Below are 22393 nucleotides of genomic sequence, written 5' to 3' on the forward strand. Positions count from 1 at the left end.
GAGTGTCGGGCGATGAAGGTGCCCCATCAGGGGAAGAGGGTCAGGCAGGCTGCACACAGAGACAGTGGTGGACACGTTAGAGTGCGTCTCCGTCTCTGTTAGCATTAAGCTGTGAGTACAAACACAAACACTATGCATTTGTTTGGACACTCAGATGGTGCGTCGCGTACATAAGGCACAAGGTGACGGCAAAGACACGCAAACGCCACCAAACGTTATCAAAGTTTTCAAAGACAGTGTGGCAAAGACAGAGCCGCCATTTTGAAACCAACACATTGATTGAGAGCTGACACTGATAAATTGTAACCGCCGCCGCCGCCTGCACAGGCCGCAGGTGAAGCAGCAGACACGCCCCTGTCAATCCGCCTGTGGGCAGATTACACTCTTCTGCAGCATCAGACGCACACAGCTGACGATAACCTGGTTTCACCTCTGCAGAAAACAGGAAGTGTCACAAAGATCTGAAGTCCAATCAGGCTTCATAAAGGAACTACAAGACAAATGCTTCCTTCCTTCGTCCCACCGCCTCCCATCACTGTCCTCTCCTCTCTCTCTCTCCTTTGTCCCTGAGTTCACCCTCGCACGGCCGAAGCTTGACCTGCTAATCCTCCCATATAAACAAGTACACACACACACACACACACAGGTAGTTACATAAAGCAAAAGTATCATCTGGCTGTGAGCTTATGTGGGAAAATCTGTTCATTAGGTGCAGATGTGTGTGATGATTGTGTTTGTGTGTGTACATACACCTCCGAATGTTTTTGTGGTGATAAAAAGACACGCACTGCAGCGTGTGTGTTTACAGGAAGTAAACCTGAAAAGCCTATTCAACACACACGCACACACACACACACACACACACACACAGATAAGCGTGAGATTTTCATGTTATCACTGACTGCACTCTGGAATCAGAACATCTCTGTCTGCTTCTTTTTAATCAGAGATAAGACAAAAAGTTTCAGGATGAAAGAGGAGGAGGAGGAGGAGGAGGAAAGGATGGAGGGACGAGAGAAGAGGAGGCGACAGGGAGAGGATGAGGAGGGAGGAAGAAGAAGTGGAAACATCAGCTGTAAGTTTGGATAAAACATGTTTTTATCAGCACCCTACAGGAAAAAATGTAAAAAGCAAACATGGTGATGGAGGAGGACAAGAGGAGTGATGGAGGAGGAGTGGAGGGCATGAACAGTAGGAGAAGTGCAACAAGAGGGGAGGACAGGAGGAAGAGGAGGAGGAGGAGGAAGAGGAGGAGAGGAGAGATAAGACTGATGAAAATGGAACAGAAAAAAAGAAAAGGGAGAGCGTGGGCTTTCCAAAAAAAACGAGCCACACGCGAGCCAGCAGGTCCTCCTGGCAAACACACACAGACACACACACCTGACCCCCGATTCACCCCGCGCACACACACACACACACACACACAGACACACACAGTGAAACCGGCAGGTCTCTCACTTCACCTCCAGCTGAACTTCTCTCTCCGTCTCACTCCCCCTCTCTCACCTCACCATGACCTCCTCTGCGCTATCGCTCCTGTCTCCTCACACACACACACACACACACACACACACACACACACTCACACACACAGACACACACTCAGATTATTGCTTCCTCTTATTCTTCTGGGGGGGACGAGCAGAAAAACAAAGTGATGTGTTACCCTCACATTTCTTGTTTGTTTTCTCCGTTGATGGGGTCCTTTACCTCCCATCACTCCCTCGCTCCTCCCCCCTCTTTTTGTTTCTACTCTTCATCACTTCTCTCGCTCCTTCCTCTCCTCCCTCGCTCATTTCTGACCTCTTCTTTTCTCTCCTTCCCCCTTCTTTTCTTTTTACGTCCCGTTTCTTTCTCTCTCAAAGTTAACGTTACTTTAACTCTTCTTTCCATCTCTCCTTCCTCACCTCCTCCTCCTCCTCTTCCTCCTCCTCTCACAGTGTTTAGCAGACTTGTTAATGGTTATTCCGGCTGTGGGCAGGATTTATTTGTTTGGGACCGTCGGGGAATTGCCGTGTTCCCGTTCCTAATGGCCAAACGTTAGGGTCACCCAGAATTCATCATGTTTACACACACACACACACACACACACACACACAAACACACAAACACACACACAGATCAAGGCTGTGATTATGTAATGATTCAGCTACGAAGGAACAGAAATCTCTGGCCAAACGGTGAAGGAGAACTGATCAAAACAGAACACCTCCATCCCTCTAAGCTTTCCATATCTTTCTAAATTTGACGAGAGGTCAAAGGTCACTAAAAGCAGCCAAAGTGGACTGGACTTTTATCAGGCTAGAGAGCAGCCATCTTGGCACCCGTCCATCTTTAAAACCTTTTTACCATCAATCATATGTCCATGACTCCGTCCTGAGTCCTGAAAGAGCAAAACATCACTCATGGTGCATTCACATGTGTTTACGGATGGTCCCTGAATGCATCATGTATGCTGTATGTTTCTGACAGACGTGACCAGCGCCACTTGTTTCAAACAGACACGTGTTTGACAGACGTGCGACCCCTGGAGCCTCCAGAAGCTGCAGGGGTCAAATGAAGCAGAGAAAGTGCTTCTGACTGTCGCCATGGGAGACAGCCTGCTTTGACACCTGTCCGTCATCGGCCGTCTCTGCCACCTTTCCTCCACTTTATCGCTGAATCCTCAGGGGTCAGAGGTCACCATCAGCACTCACAGACGCAGCTGACACCTGCCACTCATTCACATCTGTCTGCCAGGAGGTCAAGGAGGAAGATACAAGAGGCGGAGACGCCTCTGCTGTGTGTGTTGACACACGTCCATCACAGCGCTCATCTCTCCCTGCTTCAGCCAGGAGACAGTGTTTATCAGGAAAGCGGTTCCTCCCTCACATTTCGGGGCTGAAAGGTCGCTGAAAAGCACTGAAGTGTTTTCTGTAGACACCTGCATCACTGAGTCATGGCGGTCTGATGGAGTCCCCCGGGTGAAAGGTCCCTGAAGTTCAGACCGAGGCCATTAAATGAAGAAAGTCTTACAGATTTCTTAAGTTCTATCCACAAACACAAACCAGGGCTGTGACTAGACATCAATTTATCATCAAAAGCAGCAACATCAGGGTCAAACCCACGACCAAATCTTTGCAGTGAGGAGGGTCAGCATCAGAGTCCGAAGCATCATTCTGCTGACATGAAACTAGAAGCTCTGCCAGACGGATCATCATGTGAGCTGTCCAGCTGCAAGCTGGCCCTCCTCAGTTCACAATAAGACACACCAGAACAATCATCTAGCATGAGGAGTGATGACAAATCATCAGAAACATCCAGACAAAGCCCAGGTAGAATCAGCATGCTCTCATCTCCTCATCTCTCTGACAGGCTGCAGGAAAACGGGCTTCACACTTAACCCCTAAAGACAGCTCTCAACCTCTAACAGCAAGACGTCAGAGGTCAGAGGTTATCAGTAAAACCGCTGACCGGCGACCTGCAAGACGTCGTCACGTGGTCGGACAGAGAGGCTCGTGCTGAAGGTACCGCTCCATCTTCAGCTATGAATGGAATGAGGTGAGCTCAGATGTTTATCGCTTCACAAACAGGGAACTAATTTTACTTTCCCCCCGGAGGGCCAAGAGTGAAATTAAAACCAAAAGCTTATATCCGAGTACATCTGCCCGCCACCTCAGCTCTGCGACCGCAGCGCGGCGCTGCCAGCGACCACAACACAGCGCAGCCTCCACCGCTGCACTGTGGGTCCACCGCTGGTGTAAGAATAAATGGCTCCCTGTGGGGGAGTCATCTGCTCCCTTACAGAGAGGTCAGAGGTTACTCACACCAAAAGTTCTCCAAATAGAAAGGGAGGATCAAAACAAGACACAAAAAGGGAAGCCATGACTGAGTCAGGCGTGACCAGCAGTCACATGACAGGTTGATGTTTATATCTGCACCTGTTTGGACAGATGTTCTTTCAGGGCTGTAGTGGGGGAAGAGGTAAAGAGGAGCGTTTTAAAAAAACAAAAACACAGCAGAAGTGATGGCGAGAGGCCGTGAGATGCACCTGGAGGGTGTGACCAGCAGCACATTAAACCCAGAATGCTGTTTAAGCCAGAGGGATGAGAACATGACTCCTAAGTGACTCGTTTTTCTGGTGTCACTGGACTCTGAGCTTCTTTACTTGTTTGTACCATTTGCTCCGTCTCTCACCTCTCTCCCTCCTCTTCGTCAGCGGTGACGGAGAAGTTGTGAGAGAGGAATGAAAAAACAAAAACCCAGCGAAGAGTGCCGGTGGTTCAACCAGGGGTCTGCACTGTCAATTAGACACTGCACAGACTGGGAGAGGGCGAGCGAGAGACATGGACAGAAACAGAGTTGGAAAGAGAGAGAGAGAGAGAGATGAGGGGAGGTAAATGAGAGAAAAGTGAAAAAGAATGATCGGGGAAATATTACAGGACTGGAGCAGAGGGAGGGGAGCAGGTCAGGCGGAGGGTAACTAGACGTTACGGAGGAGAGAGCAGAGGGAGACGATAAAGGAGTGCGTGCTGAAGTCAGTGGGGCCTGCTGGGAGCTGCTCCGAGCGCTGATAAAGCAAATAAAGACGGAATACTCCAAAACAAACAGCGCTGGAAAAACACGGTGCTCAATTTAGATCCAGGCACTTTTTATAAAGGTCAATTCAACCTCGGCCACTTTTCTAAAGTCAATTTGGGTCCAGACACTTTTTTTAGAGGTTAATTCTGGGCCGGGAGTTCATTTTGGGTTCGTCCTCTTGTGGAGCCTGAATGCACCGCTCTTTGAACGCATTCCTCCACAAGATGCCAATTTAAACATGTTTTATATTCACTTTACATCACTGCAGTTAAATTAGATCATTGTTTGCAGAGTCTAAGAACAGTCTGGCACTTTTAAAATATCACTGAAAGAGGGACAATGACTGGTCATAATAACCCGACAGGACGATGCAGGTCTTCTTCTTCACTTAATACGAGTGTGAGTTTCGTGCAGGGGTGCCCACGCTTTTTCGGCTCGCGAGCTACTTTTTACAATGACCAAGTCAAAATGATAAAACTAGCTGACAGCAAGCAAAGTCTTCCTACTTCATCCATCCATCCATCTTCATCCGCTGTTCCCACTTTAGTTTAATGTTAATCAGCTCGTTATGGATGGACGGACTTATGTTAGCACATGCTAGCTAACAAGTTAGCTAACTAACGAGCCAGAGCACCGGCACCATGATTGATGGACATTATAAAAACACAGCGAGCAGCATCCAGTCTGGCATCAGGCTGCAGACCTCTGTCTGTCCGCCTGCAGCACTCAACTGTCTGTCCGGGTTGTTGACACGGCCCAAAAACTAGCCCCAAAGGTCTTGTATTAACGCTAAGAGCTCTCACTCCTTCGATCTTTCACGCTACTACAGACACACACATAAACACGCAATGGCGCGGGTGATCAGGGCAGAGTGAGACATCTGTGTTATAAAAGATCTTTGAGGCAACAGGTGATAGACTAACATGAAAACATTTTTTAAATGACACACGATCGACCCGCACCTCCTCCGCGATCGACCGGTAGATCGCGATCGACGGGTATATCGCGATCAACCCGCACCTCCTCCGCGATCGACCCGCACCTCTTCCGCGATCGACCGGTAGATCGCGATCGACGGGTATATCGCGATCAACCCGCACCTCCTCCGCGATCGACCCGCACCTCCTCCGCGATCGACCCGCACCTCTTCCGCGATCGACGGGTATATCGCGATCGACCCGCACCTCTTCCGCGACCGACCGGTAGATCGCGATCGACGTAATGGGCACCCCTGGTTTAGTGGAAAGCTAAAAAACGCTGCCATCAAATACACAGTAGGAGACGAAACAACAGGACTTTACAGCATGACTGGCGGTTCAGCAGTGGACTCTGAAACTGGCAGCCCTTGAAAAAAATACAACACAAACATTCGTTTGGCCTAAAAGTTTGAGAACAAACACAATAAATGCAGCATTCATAATCAATTATTCTGTGGTAACAAAGGACCGAAAATCAAACAAACTGCTCAACAACATGGGGACATTTCCAACATGTCAAACGTACACAATTAGTCCACTCTCAGGTCCAGCTGCTCTTCAAACAGACACCTAACTGCTGTGAAGGATCCAATGTGCAGATACAGAAAAATGAGAAACTCGAGTGCTTCACATCATCGTGCTGTGACCAACCCCCCCACACAGAACAGGAAACGGCTGAAAGGTGAGAGCTGTTTGAGGGTTTTTGGTTTGACCATGGAATGACCGCACACACACACACAGTCACACAGGAAGGGGTGTAGAAGCAGGTCGTATCGGGGAGACTGACAGAGAGGTCACGACTGATAACACAGAACAATGACCTGACCCGGTCACCACACGGTCACAGTCATGAGTGTGTGTATCTGTGTTTTATAAGCTGTTTATGAATGTGTGTGTAGCAGAGTGTCAACCACCTTGAACCCGCCCATAATTCCTGACCACTACTTGACCATTGGTCGGAAGTTGAAACCGAGCGCTCCCAGCACCATCAAATCAGGTCAGGCTATGCATGCCGTGACCACCGCCTGACCTGTTGTCACGACGATAAGGCCGGCCACAGACAGGACAGGAAGTTGAGACAGAGGCCGAGAAACAAACACACACACACACACACAGAGAGAGAAGTAACCTCTCCCACACAAATAATAGCTTGAACCCATAAATCTGCAGATATGGACAGACACCGTTTTATCTGCAGTGAAGCAGGATCACCATGCACTTTATTACAGTGCAGAGCTGTGTGTAGTCAGCTCTAATGCACTGTGTGTGTGTGTGTGAAGCAGACAGGTGTATATATAGACCTTCAGTCCGTGTGTGTGTGTGTGTGTGTGTGTGTGTGTGTGTGTGTGTGTGAAAGACAGGAAGATCAGATAAGAGTGTTTTGGGGGTCTGACTGCCAGTTCTCACCCCTCCCTGGCACCAATACTTATCCCACTGACCTCATGTTGCACTCACTTTCAGCTGTGTGTGTGTGTGTCGCATTCACGACACTCAAACATTAAGGGTAAAAGGAGGTAAAAGCAGAAATGAAAGGAAAAATGTGAGTAGAAGAAGAAGAGGGCCCTTATACTGAAGAGGAGGAGAGAAGCAGGATTACACTGAAAATATGCTACTAAAACTGCTACTAACTAGGGATGTCCCGATCCGATCACGTGATCGGAAACCGGGCCAGATTACGTGATTTCAGATTCGATCGGATTCGGACTCGAGGGCAAAAAAACCTGATTGGGACATCCCTACTACTAACCTACGAATCCTCATTTCTTCAATGCTCAAAATGGAATTCACAGCTTCATGTAGGGTGTTCAGGTCTAATTTAAGCAGTAGAAGAGAGTGCAGAGGGTATTGGACACAAGTAGGAGGAAGACGAGCTGCTGCTGGAGAGGTCGTTTTAGACGACATAGATTTGACATGTTCAGGCCACACAACATTTACGGCACAAAAACATCATCAGCACTCATCAAGATTAAGGAGAGGCGGCACCTACGACACCGAAACCGTTCTCAATAAGAGCATGAACTGACCCACTCTGCATCCTTCAGAGGCCTGCGGAGGTGTGTCCTTCACAGACCTCAAAGGTTCCACCAACCTCTGTGGAGGACTTCCTGGTTATCACAGCATGCTGCTTCGTTGTCAGCAGCATGCAGTGATTCCAAAGAAGACACCTGACATGGTTCACCCCTCAGACCTACTGCACGCTGACACGGTGATCAAATGGAGCGTTGACTCAAACAGGAAACCTCAGAGTCTTTGGACAGATTCGACTCTCGGGGCGTCACGGTTGCATGGATACATGGTTGCGTCTCCCAGGCCGCTCATTGTTTCTGCCCGTGTCTGCGTGGACGGACGTCAACTACAAGAAAATGTCTTGCAGCATTCTGCTCCATCCAATAAGTCCAATAGATCGGCAGGCGAGCATTTAGATGTCCGTCTGCTGCTCATCCTCCCTTCGCCCTCTTTCTTCTCTTTCACCCCGCTCCACTCCTCTATTCATCCCCCCTTCTGTGAGTGGTCAAACGCATGAAGGGAAGTGTCAGCCTCCCGAGGAGAGAGCGGGGGAGCGAGGTAGAGAGACACAGGGACGGACGGAGGGGGAGAGAGAGAGACCACCCTGTACGTCCATATCACTTTCACCTGACTGCACTCTTTCACTTGCTATCCCTCGCTTTCTGCTGCACTCCGTCAACATTTTCACACATTCATGTCGTGTCTCGGGATCTGGCCTCCTCTGCATCTCCTCCTGTCATCTTCCTTTGGATTCATTCATCTGCTCCGGCTCTCTTTGGTATAAACGCTCTCCTTCCTTTCCGCCTTTCTCTTCAGACTTTGCTCTTTCTCTGCCTCCATTTATCTTCTCTCTCCTCTTTCTCCATCTGTCTGGAGTCTGGTGAGGAGTTTAAAAGTCAAAGGTCAACCTGTTTCTGATGTGGTGCAGCATGTGCGCTGGCTGCCATTCAACAACACACACACACACACACACACACACACAGTTCACTCCAGGTCCTGCCAGCAGTCCCTTTGCTGAACCTGACCTGTCACACACTGCAGCTGTGACCACAGTTCTCAGGAATGTGACGGTAGCAGATTTTTGTGTCTGCTTTCATTTCTCTGACTCGTCTATCTCTTCCTGTCCTCGTCCTCACCTCTGTCCTGCCCCTCTCCTAATCCTTCACTCTCTCTTTACCTTTAGCCTCACTGTGGCCTCAGCGCCATCATGTCTCTGCCAAAAAACCTGAAGCCACAAAACGAATCTCGAGTTTTAACCTGCTTAAAAACTCAAGACTCGAGGATGATGCTCACATGTCATCCTAGTCATGCTAAATGCCCAGAAGTACAGTGGGCCTTAGCTTGTATTACACACCAGACAGGAGGCAAATTGAAAGACTTATCAAACTGACACAAAACCCAGCATGCCAGGGTCATAAAGTCAACACACAGGATCACTCTCACTAATTCAACATGTGTAATCAAGTCAAAAAAGCCGACAACAGTTAAGACTGGTGCAAACAGACTGGGACACACGGCAACAAGTCAGTTTACCGACGCTCATCCACAACCTGACATCTGCAGACAGACCCACAAATAAATCCTCAATGATACTAAGAGAACGGTCACGGACAAACCTTTGAGGTCAAACTGGAGCGCCAGTGTGGGGCGAAACATTTGAAACACTGTGACCCTGAGACAGGTCGACAGGTAAGTTAACAGACAGTTATATATTACCGTATTTTCCAGACTATAAGTTGCCCTTTTTTCCTCATCCTTGGCTGGGTATGCGACTATTACTCAGGTGCGACTTATCTATTAAAATATACACTTAGCTAGCCTTGTGTCCTGACGTCCCATTACAAATATAATAGTAGCTGTTCTGTCCCTCTGCTGACGGTTCTCTTCCACCTCCAGCTTGTCCACACTTTGCATTCCGAGCACAGGTGACGCACACGTTCATGGAACGTGTGCTTGCAGCTGAGCCTCAACGATATGTTGTTAATTCCAGACAGCTATAGCGCACAGTGTCGTCTGCCTTTGACTCATTTACAGGATGTTTATAGGAGCTTCTGTGTGGTGAAGCTAATCATTTCTCCGTGTGAGGACTTGTTGAAATGTGTGTGTCTCACTCTCAGTGTCCTGCAGCCGCACCACTTAAGTCCTAATTCAGGAGGCAACGTTACGCTAAAAACTTTGTGATTACGCTGGTGCGACTAATAGTCCGGTGCAACTTATCTATGGTTTTTTCTTCTTCATTACGCGTTTTTTGGCTGGTGCGACGTATACTCCGGTGCGACCTATTGTCCGGAAAACATGGTACCTGTGTGTCCTGAGCAAACGTCCCTACGCTTCACTTCCAAAACCTTTTAGTTTCACTCTGACCCAACCATGAGTCTTCCCTCTCACCCCCACACCCACCTACACACACAGCTTTCAGGTCCGTTTGGCTAAAAACAAACTCTGGATCAAACTTCAGGAAATTAATCACGCAGACATATAACGGGCTTAGCAGCAGCTAAAATGAAAATCCATTTATCCTCATCTCAGCACCGAAACTAAACTTTGGCAAGCAGGAGGAACTCGATACCATCAACACTAACTTCACGTTTCACCGCTAAACACGCACACACAACCTCTGGGTTATAAGATTTTGAGGGATTGTTTCCCAGAGGAACGGAGGACTCATATTTTTTCTCCACGGCAGTCGGGCGACCGACAGGAAGCGAGGTGCGTTAAGTGGCCTGTGCGCTCGAGTCGAGAACAATGAAACGACAAACAAACTGTGGTGGAATCAAGTGAAGGCTTCCTGCTACACTGACGGACGGCCTTGTTCTGTACAAGTTGTTTTTCTTACCGAGGCTACAAGAATAAAAAACTGGAGGAGGAAACAAACCCTCATTGATGCAACCGTGGCTGATTGATTCTGGAAAGGCTGTGGTAGATACACTCTATCATCCAAATGCACCCATTATCAGGAAAAAAGATGATTTATTCTGCCTCGGTGCCGACAGCAGCCAGAGGAGCTCCGGTTCAGGTTGTGTACTATTACAGAAACACCATCAGCTCGTTTCTTCAGATTTGGTTCAGGGTCACCTGGACTCAAACAGGAAGTGACCATCAGCCTGGTTCCTGTGGATGTGATATCTTAAGAATGCCTCAGATTTTAGGGGGAACCAGTTTTTCAGCTGTAGAAAGCTTGCAGATCTGGAGCTGGATTTTTGTCACAGCCTAAATCAGACCTGGGCAAAGCACGGCCCGCGGACCGTGCAGGCAATATTAAACAAAAGCAGCAAAAGTCAGCTGTTGAGCACGGCACATCTTTCCAACCTTCCTTGTCTCTTTGCTTTTCTTATGGAAGTCTATGTGAGCCTTGCAAAAAAACTTATTGCCCACCCCTGGTCTAAATGGTTGTTGACCCTGCAACTAGCAACCTGTCAAGAGACCCCTTGTGACGGTGTACAGGGCGAACCTGGTCAAGAAATGGATGGATGGATGGACTGCTGGTCACATGTGAGTCAAGAATGTAGAATAAAGTGTTTTGGATGGCACCATGTGGAGCTTTGTTCTTTTTTAAGTTTTACCCAGACCCACCCACACAGGTCTGTAACCACATATAAACCATGTTTCCCCACCAAACAGTTAGAACTGATGAAGCTGCTTGGATGAGCAGCGAAACGTCTTCAAGAAAACTCTACAAGTCCAGACGCCTTGCCTCAATCTTCTCTACGTATGATGACCTGGATGACTGAGAATCTTCATCAACACTTTGTTCTGGTTATACTTTCAGAAATGATATGTTTTAACAGCCTGGCTGTGAGGAACAGAGTATTAAACCTTAAGCTTATTTTAGACTTGAGAAGGTTAAACTCAAACTCAGCAGAGACGATCAGAACTAACCGTACAGAAAAACAGAACAGGGTTTGATACGTTTCGCTTGTGTTATCCACATCTTCTTCTCCTCTTTCCTGCTCTTTTTCCAACCTTCTCTCCCATCTCCCTCCCACCGCCTCGTTAGTCTGGGTTACCAGGAGGTGAGATGGAGGTTTCCTCTCCCACTGGGCCTCATCTCATCCCGTAGACCGTCTACTGCCTCCACACACACACACACAGAGGCTGAGGCAGTCACTGGATAATCGCTACTGGCCACGCTGGTCAATCTACACACACACACACAGAGTGGAGCAGTTGTCATGCTGTGACATGTTGCTTTTGGAGAGCAAGAGGGAAGCCTCGTGAGGTAATGGTTGGGATGCACACAGACGTCAGGCAGAGGGCAGACGGTACTGACAGCCTGTGTGTGTGTGTGTGTGTGTGTGTGAGTGACCACTGAAATACAGCACTGAGAAAATGACAGTTATAAAAAGAAAGATAGGAGCAACAACAAACAATCACACATGCAAAGAATGAGAAGAAAACAAAAAGATGAAACAACTGAGCAGCAAAACAGATTGAGAGTAAAATGGAGGAGCAACGTTCAGAGGGAGAGAAACAAAAGAGTTCATCAAACTCGACTCAAAGTCCAAAGCAGAAAAGAAGGAGTGAAAGATGAATGGATGGAATCTGACTGTCTGTGGTCAACCAAAGGAATGAAGCAACCAATGACAGAGGACACACACACACACACTGCTGGGCAGAAGGTGGAAGAATGCATGCCTGCCGTATGAACGAGTCGAGAAGGGGATGAGTGGAACTCTACTGTTGCAAGCATTTATTTGGGGGGGCGCCACACACACACACACACACACACACACACACACACACACACACACCAAAGGGCCAGCCAAAGGTTTAAAGTAACCACAGACTTCTGAAAGTTCTAAATATAGGCAGATTGATAGGATCTGTGGAAAAGAGCAGCCAGGGAATTACACACACACACACACACAGACACACACACACACACAGACACACACAGACACACACAGACACACAAAGGCAGCCGCTGACCAAATTATTTAGCAATTGTAGAGAACAGGAGAAAGCTGTGGACAGCTCAGATAAGCTGGTTACAGTGATTGGTTCTTCAGACAGGACTGATGTCGATCATGTGACGCGACTTATAGGAAGTGTCATAAAAAGGTTTCTGAAGGTCGGCGTGAAGGACACCACCACCTGGGCAACACCTGTGTGATTCACTACCAACAGAGTCCAGAACAGTTTTTACATGTCTGGCTGTAAACATGTTTATACGGGTTTATGAGGAGTGCCCTCAAGTGGACACCCGAGGAACTGCAAATACTATATGAACAGTATTGGCCATTCGTGCAGGAAGAATTTCGGTAGTGAGTCAGTCTGATAACATTTTGAGGCTTGTCACGTTTTCCTGGAAACAACATGAGTTATAATAAAGAAGATTCTACTGCAGAAGGTGCAGAACCATGGTGATGAGGCCACAACCAGCCCTATGTGAGAGGCAGCTCCAGCTCAGTGGAATACACCACACAAGGAAATGAACACAACACTGCAGACCTCCGATTGCACGGCCCCACAGTTACACAGGGGGTTTCTTAGAAGCATTATAGTGCGATCTCTGAGCGCAAGGGGCCTAAATCAGTGCTGTGAGTGACACTCTGCACCTTTAAACGTGAGTACAGAACACATTTGTGTGACAAAAGCGACTTGTGGCAGTGTGCTGTGTGTGTTTGAATCTGTGTTGTGTGTGTGCGTCCTTTCTAGGGGGAACTCCTGTCCCAGGACCCCGGAACCTTCCAGAACACCGGGACCCGACCACACAACAAAACGGCCCCGTCAGCGTGATTTATCGACCATTCACCAACAGGTCGCACACACACACACACACAGACACGCAATGTATGTTTGAAAATAAGAAAGTGTAGCTCTCACACACACACACACACACACACACACACATAAAAAGATGCGCTTGGGCAGATGTGTACACACAAGGAATGTGTCTCTTTTGATATGATAAGAATGGCTCCAAAAACAATGGATGAAGGAGCAGGAGTCAACTGATGAAGGACAAAAGAGGAGGAGGAGGAGGAGGAGGAGAGAGGATGGAGATGAAGGAAGAGGACGATGCAGCAGGCAGTGGGAGCAGAGGAGGGAAAGAGGGGGAGCCGGAGTAAACATCGATGCCAGATGAATGCAATTTTTTCTTTTCTCCTTCTCCCCATCTTCCCCCCTTCCTTCTCCTCCTCCGAGCGGGAGAACAAGAGGCACTGCATCATCCCGACAGGCGGAGAAAGAGAAGAGAGGGAGAGAGAAAGAGGGATTGTGACGGAGGGATAAAGGGCTATCCGTCTCTGTCTGTCACCTCATTCATCGTCCCCTGCTCCGTCCTGCCGGCCCATCCGTCATCCGCTGTCACACACACCGACTTTCACACACTCCACAACAACAAACACACATCAAAGACGGGCAGGCGGACACACAAACCGCTCTCCGCCCTGTTTCACACATTCACTGCGATGACACACAAAAACGGACACACACACACACACACTCTACGCTCAGTTTCACACGCGCAAACACACACACACACACAATCGCACGACCACAAACGCACAAAGCCACACAAACTTTCAGTCGGGTGCTCTCCGCCCCGGATCACACATTCAGCGACACACAAACACACACACACACTCCGCTTAGTTTCACACATTCAACGACGATGACAGACTCACAAACACGCCAAAGTCTGGAAGAATACGCTCGGCAACACAAGTTCGCCCGTCCATGCCTTCGTGCACGTACGTCCGAGCTTGCCAAAAACACTTTTTTCGCAAAGTCGAAATGCGAAATCGACACACACACACAGACACACACACTCCGCCCCAAACATCCTGCATTCTCATCAGTTTTGTCCCTGCTCTGACTGGTTCTGCTCAGTTCTTTCCCAGGACCCGAAACAAGACGCGCACAGCACCAGGGACACTTCCTGCACTCAGCTGTTTCTCAACATCCGGCCCGAGGACCCACAGCGTCCCCTGGGAAACCGGTGAAGCAGTCCAGAAGTGGTGGTGACGAGGCAGTTCACTGAGTGAAAGACTCATGACTTACCAATAAAAGCCAACAACAAACCATGTTAGTGTGTGACCTCTGTATCAGGCAGCGTGTGGCTTCTGCTCCACTGTTAAAATAAATATGATCAGGCCCTGTGTTAGGTGGAAATGTATGAGTGCCGGGTGCAAGGGCGATGAAGTGTAACTCCACAAAGACACAGCCGCAGCTCAAGAATGACTGATAACCAGAGCAAAGACGGAACGCTGCATTTTGCCGTCCTACAATTAAGACAACCGCTCAGAGGACCGTCCACCATCTTTGCAGCTCGATCGGACAGGCACCGTCAATCTAAAGGTGAAGATCCACCAGTGTCTCTGCGCTGTCTTCTAACTGTCTTTTTATAAACATTGTAATCTAAAATTCAATTTATGTGTTTCTTAGCAAATGAGTGAAGAATTTGATGCCTGCAGAGAAAATCTGGTCAGAGAAAGAAAATGTTTGCGTCGGAGGGATGACACTAAATGTCAGAGAATAAAGAAACAAATCAGAAAACCAAATGAAGAGGAGGAGGAGGAGGAGGAGGACTGGGGGTGTCTGAGGGAGGATGGGGAGAAGGATGAAAAGGACAAGGGAGGTGAAGAGGAGGAGGGAGAAAAAAGATAGTGGGGAGAGGAAAAAAAACACAGAGAGAGAAAACGAAGGAGAGAGGACCACGAGGGAGACAAAGACCTACTTGTCTCAAGTCACTGAAGGCCAGAAGCAACGTGTCACCCTGGAAGCCTGCGACCGGGCCGGCTCTGGCAAAACCTGTGGGAAAATACAAACCCGCCCCCCCCAGTCCACCCCCGGAGAGAGGGAAGAGAGGAGGAGGAGGAAAAAAAGGAGAGGGTGAAAAACGGAATAATAAAAGACCTGGTCGGATTCGCTATGCATCGGGATAGATTGGCAGACAAATGACAGCCTGGGGAGGAGGGGGGAGGAGGGGGGAGGGCAGGGTGTTAGAGTCATGTCGCTAGGTCTTGTTGAAAAAGAGTGTGTGTGTGTGTGTGTGTGAGCGAGATTCAGTGTGTGAATGAGTTTGTGGATGTAAAAGAGCAAAGGCTTTGGTTGTCCTGTGTGTGTGTGTGTGTGTGTGTGTGTGTGTGTGTGTGTGATTCTCATACGATTGTCTCGTTGGATGTGAGCCTTGCTAAGCTGGTGTGTGTGTTTATTTGTTGTTTCACCTTCGCCTGCATGTTTCAGAACAGTTGAGGACTGTTGAACCCGGGGTGACGCCTGTGTGTGTGTGTCTGTGTGTGTGTGTGTGTGTGTGTCGGGGTCGTACGGAGTGTGAGCTGGGGTCTTGGCGTCAGTTGGCCCCCGTAAACAAGCCGACTGGTATTCTGAGCGAAGGAACGAGAGAAAAGAGGAGTGCTGCGGAGAAAGAGAGAAAAAGCCGAGTCTGTGGCTAATCTCTTTCACCTCGGGACACACACACACACACACGGGCATACACACCACAGCAGTGATTACACGCCTGCCATCATCAGTGACCCCTGCACCACACACACACACACACACACACCGGCCCTGCTTCTGAACTTTGAAGTGTTTCTCCTGCTTTACCTTTCACTTCTCTGCCTTGTGCTGCTTTGTGCGGTTTAACCCTCTGAACACCGGAGCAACAGGAAGACACATCATATTTACAGCTCTCTGATGGTCTTTGAACGCATCATGTGTGAAAGTACAGGTCTTTCAGACAATATATTTCAATTGAGTTCAAAAAAATCTCCAAAAATATGACGGCTCACATGTGACCAGCAGTCACTGTAGGGGAGGGTTTCTACGGCGACAGCCAGATAATCTAATGTCCGGTTTTATCAGCGCTTCACAGTAAGCTAGCAGCCAGGCTGCGACTTCCTCCTCTGATCGCACTCATTCATGCGTGCCTCCTTTTCTTCTTATCTGCCACAGTCTTTTAATCTCTAATCCCTCTTTCTTCTGCTCTCTCTGTACTTCCTCCTCCTTTCAAACGTACCCATTAATTTCCTTTTAATCTGTCCTCTCATCCGTGTCCTCTGCTCTCTCTCTTTTCTTTTCTGTGTACATGTTTTATTAAATTCACACCTCTTTCATTTAATCCCATTTTCTCTGCCCTCTTGACCTCTTTCAACCCGGCCTGCTCCGTCCATGCATTTAACCCTGTGTATTTATTAACCCTTCTACTTTCTTCCATTCTTGTTCCTCTCTCCGTCCATCCTTCATTTTTCAGGTGTTACTCTGCACTCGTTCATGGACACATTCATCCTCTTCTGTTTGACTCTTCCTCTGGTTCCTCGTCATTTTTATAAGGATTATTTTACCTGCACTCTTCTTCCATTTCTTCCTAATCTGCGGATCCTTTATTCTTTAATCGAGTCCCTCTTTCCACCATTTTCTCTTTATACCCATCTATCTGCTACTGCTAATGGACTTTGCTGTTCTCTTCCTCTCCCTCTACTGTACCTTCAACCTTCACTTCCTCTTTGGATTTTCCCCCCTGTGTATTGAATAAGTAGCTCTCTAACCTCTTAACCCCTCGGCAGCGCTGCACGCATGTCACCGCTCATCAGGTCTCTCACACACTCTGACTCTAAGAACCGTGATCATGCCACTGAGGACTCGTGCTCTTTCTCTCTCTCTCTCTCTCTCTTCCCCCTCCTCTTCCTCCTCCTTCATCAGCACAAACTCCAAGTCTCAGAAATCAAGGCGATGGAGGAGAAGGGGGGAGGAAACAGGAGTGGAAATGGGGACAGAAGAGAAGAATAAATCAGACAAAAGGTGGGAAAAGAAAAAGATGGGCGCCCTCTAATCCTGTAACTGGTTGTTCCATAGCGCCCCCTGTGCTCTCAAAAGCAAACTGCGGACATGGGGGCTTCATTAAAAGGACGTTGGATCAGTGTAAACATCAAAGAGGTGTTTTTGTTTTTTGTCAGGATTCTAACTCTAAGGCACAAGGACAAGAAGAGAGCAGGGAGGGAGAGGAGGAAGCAACAATATTACAGTCGAACAAAAAAATTCAGATCTGTCATAACAGACCACATTTCCGGGAAAAAGAACAATTACATTTGGAGCTATAACTCAGTCATGTTTAAACAATCAAAGCCAACAGGTGCGAAGTAACACCGAGTTGAAGTGAAGCAGGAACACCTGTGTCAGTTTGCTCTGCACGACTTCATAATAACAGAAGCACTCACTCTCGCACTCCTTGACGTCGGTGTTGAGCTGGTGCAGCGCTCCCATGGAGATCTGTCGGACCTCCGGGTCGAGCAGGAGCTGCAGCATGGAGGTGGAGATGTGTTTGCAGGCAGACATGCAGGCGGTCTGTGCAACTTTACCCTGAAAACACAGACAGAGAGAGAACAGAAGAGAGAGAGCGGTGAGGTCTCCTTACATCCTATTCAAGCTCACTGCTGTTCTGAACAGAAACATCCCTCTGCACCTGAGCAAAGATGTCCACCTCTACGTGAGGCAGGACATGTTAAAGGGACAAAGTTTGGGATTATGTTTAGATTTTAGGATGCTCAAATATTCTGTCTTTAGATAAGGCAACATGGCCGCCACACACGACCTCAGCAATGTGAAAATGTCTTCGTTTTTTGATGTGAAACAGACCACAGCGGTGCTTAAAGTCTGTAAAACCTAAAACGAGCAGCACAACAACGTGTGTGTCTCCACAGGATCAGTCATGCTGGACTTCAGCAGCCTCATTTACAGCATCGCCCCCCCCCCCCCACGTATGACAAGACAGGCCACCAGAGGGAGGACATGACAGAAGCATCAAATACACAACTTACACTTACACAGTAAGCAGAGACACATGCATGCACGCACAGTGTACACACCTACATACAAATATATACATTCCCACACACACACCAGGCGAGCTTTGATGAAGTGCGCTGCGTTCAGGTGCAGTCAGAATGACAGAGTAGAACAACAAGAATAAAAGCAGCGGATGAGGAAGCACACGACAACGCATTAATACAAACCAAACATGTGTGTGTGTGTGTGTGTGAACTAGCCGTGGCCTATATGCTGACCTCGCCGTCTGCATTCCAACAGAATGAAGCACATCAAAAGAGAAAATGAAGGCAAAAACTACAAAAAACCAAAAAAATACACAACAGGCGGAAACTCCACTAACGCTTTAACGCAATTTTGACACAATCACACACAAAAACTCCTTTAAAATTCAAGTTGATCCAGTGAGGTGTGTTTTACTGCAGCAGTCTAAATGAATCCTGACGTGCCTTTGATGTAACAGCAGGCCCTGTGTTTAATCACCTTTAATCACATGTGTGTGTGTGTGTGTGCACCGGCCATGTGTAACACACACACACACACACACACACACACAAACATGTTTATATTTGTGTAGCAATGCATCGCTTGATTTAATGACAGCTTTGCACACACGTAAAGGATGAAAAGGATTGCTGTGAACACTGTTGACTTTGTTGACGAATCATTTTCGTCATAGTTTTCGTTAACGACCTTTTTTTGCTGATAAAAATGAGACGATAACTAAATAAAAACTAACGCACGGTGCCAAAAACGAAGACGAAATGTACTGACACTTTCGTCAACGAATAAAAAATGAGACGAAATTATTGATGGAGACGAGATCCAATCAGAGCAGATTTTGTTTGTGGAAGGGGGGGACGAATCAGGAGACGGCGGCAGAGAGCCAATCAGAAGTGATCTCTCTGCGTAAGGACGTTACCCCGCGATGCTGGAAGAAGGCGTCCTCATGCATGGTAACAGTCGACTAAACCCACGGCAGATTTAGTCGACTAAAACTAGACTAAAAGTTCAAAAATGTTGATGACTAAAACGTGACTAAAATCAAATGACATTTTAGTCACAAGACTAAAATAAAAACTAAATCAGAAATTGCTGCCAAAATTAACACTGGCTGTGAGTAAATTAAATAAAAACAACAAATCATGGCGTCATTTCAGGGAAATCAGGTTTAACGGCTGCTAAGCTATTAGCTAATATCAGCTGCAATGGATCATTTCCTCCTTCCTTGAAAAGCAGGCCATCATTTCTCTGCAGAGGTCAAACACCTCCAGCCATGCACTGATTTAAATGAACGACCAACAGAACAAGCAGACGTTCCTGCTCCACTGTGAAGACGTCCACCTGTGAAAATCCTGACTAATGCTTTTCCTGTACCTGGAATGTCCTTCACTAATTGCCAAATGTATCTGGAAAATGTAATAATACGGGAAAATTAAGGTCGGGTCTCAAAAACACATTAACGGACACGTTGGTTAAAATCATTGGCTTTCATTAAGCAACGATTGAGGTTTTTTTTGTGGCATACTTTAATATAATTTCCTCTGTTTGTTCTCCAGGCAGCAGCTCAACTCGCCGTGTTCCCCTCGGAGATCCGTAAAATCCATCTTATCTTATATAACGGACCTGACAGCAGTGTAGCTGCGCCTGAGACGGAGGTCTGCAGTACAGGAAAATCAAATTATACACATGTGTGCGCACATACGTTTAAGAAACACACAACTACGAGTGGCCGGATATCCTCCAACATGACACTACACTCTGCATGAGCACACACACAGTCCACAGGGGTCAATTATCAGAGGGTGAGATTGAGCGTGAAATGGGCTAATTCTATTTACATGTTCTGAAGCCAGGCTGACACACACACACACACACACTGGTCAGTCTGACAGTAACAACGTCGCTGTGGAGTTCAATACAGACAACTGGAAATGATTAGGCTGAGAGGAGAGGAGAGGAGAGGAGAGGAGAGGAGAGGAGAGGAGAGGAGGAGAGGAGAGGAGAGGAGAGGAGAGGAGAGGAGAGGAGACGAGACGAGACGAGACAAGGAGAGGAGGAGAGGAGAGGAGAGGAGACAAGGAGAGGAGGAGAGGAGAGGAGAGGAGAGGAGACGAGGAGAGGAGAGGAGCAAGTGGAATGATGAAGAAGGTGAAAAAAGGATCAAAGAGTTAGAGTAAGAACAGTAAATTTAAAAACATGTAGAACAATGCAGAGTGAAAAGATAAAGGGAAGAAGCAAAGGTGAAACAACTAGAAGGAAAAGTGAGAAAACAGGTGAGAAAAGTATGGAAGCGAAAGGGAAACTAGAGGAAGGTTGAGAAAAACAAGGTGAGAACGTACAGGTGAGGTAAAGACAGGTGAGGAAACCATGATGTGTAACAAAGAGAGCAAAGGAAACCAAAGAAACAAAGCGATGCCTTCTCCTCCATCCTAAATCCTCCCAGATCTCCACCTCACACCCCGCTGTCCTCCCCTCAGTCCAGCTAACAAGAGACGTTCATCAAAGAGCTCATTAAAAGCTACTCAGCTGCTAACGGCTGAACAAATAAGACCACGGAGAAAGAAAGCAGGCGAGGTGGAGGGAGAGGACGGGTGGCGGGGTCAGGCGGGCGGCGAGGCGGACGAAGGTGAGCAATCAAGAGGGAGGAATGAAGGAAAAGGAAGGAAAAGGAGGAGCCATGACAGAAAGGAATGCAGACAGATGGAAATGACAGCGAAAAAACGTTCCACAACATCTGGCTGTCAGCGTTCAGGAGGTGAAGATGTAGCGTTTAGAACCGAAAACACCAAAGAAACGAAGATGATCCATCCACCTATGGACCACATAGAAGAAATATCTGCAGGTGCTAGCATGCTACGCAGCTAGCTGTGGACAGCTTCCTTACAATGATAGCACGGTGAACCATGTGGCATCTGGACAAAAAACACAAGTAACATGGACATCATATCAACGGTTAAAGCGGACATAGCTGACTTAGCAGACGGGGGGGGGGGGCTTTTTAACAAGTTTAATGAAGCTTCCGACAGGCGCTGACAATCGAGCTCCGCCCCAGCAAACTTCTGAGGAATGTGCATTTGTGGTCGATGCAGGGATGTGGTCTGGTTGAGGGGGTAAATGAATCTGTCTGTGTGTGGCCAGACACTCGACTCCAGCAGAGTGAGGCAGAACAGGTACAATATACAGGTCAAATAAACATATGTAACGGGGGGTGGGGGGGTCGTTTCCTTCTTTGGGTCTCGTACACTTTGCAAAGGTCATGCTGAATTTAACCAAAACCCTTGAATAAAAAGACTCAAAACGATGCTGATTAATTTGTTAGAACAAGCAGAGCTTCATATGTGAAAGCGCTCAGTGTAACGGATAAAAACTTTGGGCTTCCCAGCTTGTTTGAAGTGCTCCCTCATGAATTCAGCCTCATAATGCTAGAAGCAGGTTGAGTAAGGAACACAACAGCGCTGCGATGCCATAACGCACTGATTCACAACTCCTGGAAGGGATTGGACATGGTGTATAATATGCTCTCCGTCCATCCAGAAAGCCGTCCGTCAAACGAACAGCCAGTCAGGGCAGCCAAAAGTCAAAGGGTGGGATCACAACGAGAGAAAAAAAAAACATGATACTGGCGTGCGACACACCGAGAGCAGCTCTAAATCTGCGATAGGGAATATGAGAGTGGCCGAGTATTCTGATTCATGACCTGGAAAACAAAATGGGAATCTACTTATGAGACTTAAATTCACACAGTCGACCTTCAAATCACCATCCAGGGAGCAGCTGCAGGCTCAGACCCCTGGAACAGGCACACATTTCTGCGTTATGGCAGGTATTTGTTCCTGTCACTCCAGAATCACCACAAAAATGAAGTCCGGACTCGGGTGCATTTTTTTTTTGGTCAAGGTCAAAGTCGACTAAAGAAAATAAAAAAACAAAAAAAACACGAACAAGAACCAGAGCAAGCAGCTTCACATCAAGGACTGCAGACCACATTTGAACTGACAGACACCAGGGTTGGAAATTTTCTTTTGTGAAGAAGGTAAACACCAGACTGCTCTTGTCTGGCTGCAGAACCACAGATA

The 22393-nt window shown here is 47.6% G+C and overlaps 1 protein-coding gene across 4 annotated transcripts in view; it reads right to left on the reverse strand.

Annotated features, from left to right (window-relative positions):
• Positions 1-22393, reverse strand: part of exoc6b (exocyst complex component 6B) — a 58567-nt gene that overhangs the window by 3269 nt on the left and 32905 nt on the right. For all 4 annotated transcript variants that reach the window (XM_028405348.1, XM_028405347.1, XM_028405346.1 and 1 more), the window contains 2 exons: positions 17708-17849; positions 15226-15299 (listed from right to left, as the gene is read on the reverse strand). In XM_028405348.1, coding sequence (XP_028261149.1) covers positions 15226-15299; positions 17708-17849 — 216 coding nt within the window. The remainder of the gene's footprint in view (positions 1-15225; positions 15300-17707; positions 17850-22393) is intronic.

This window comes from Parambassis ranga, chromosome 5 (genome assembly GCF_900634625.1).
Source record: "Parambassis ranga chromosome 5, fParRan2.1, whole genome shotgun sequence".
In the NCBI taxonomy this organism is placed as follows: domain Eukaryota; kingdom Metazoa; phylum Chordata; class Actinopteri; family Ambassidae; genus Parambassis; species Parambassis ranga.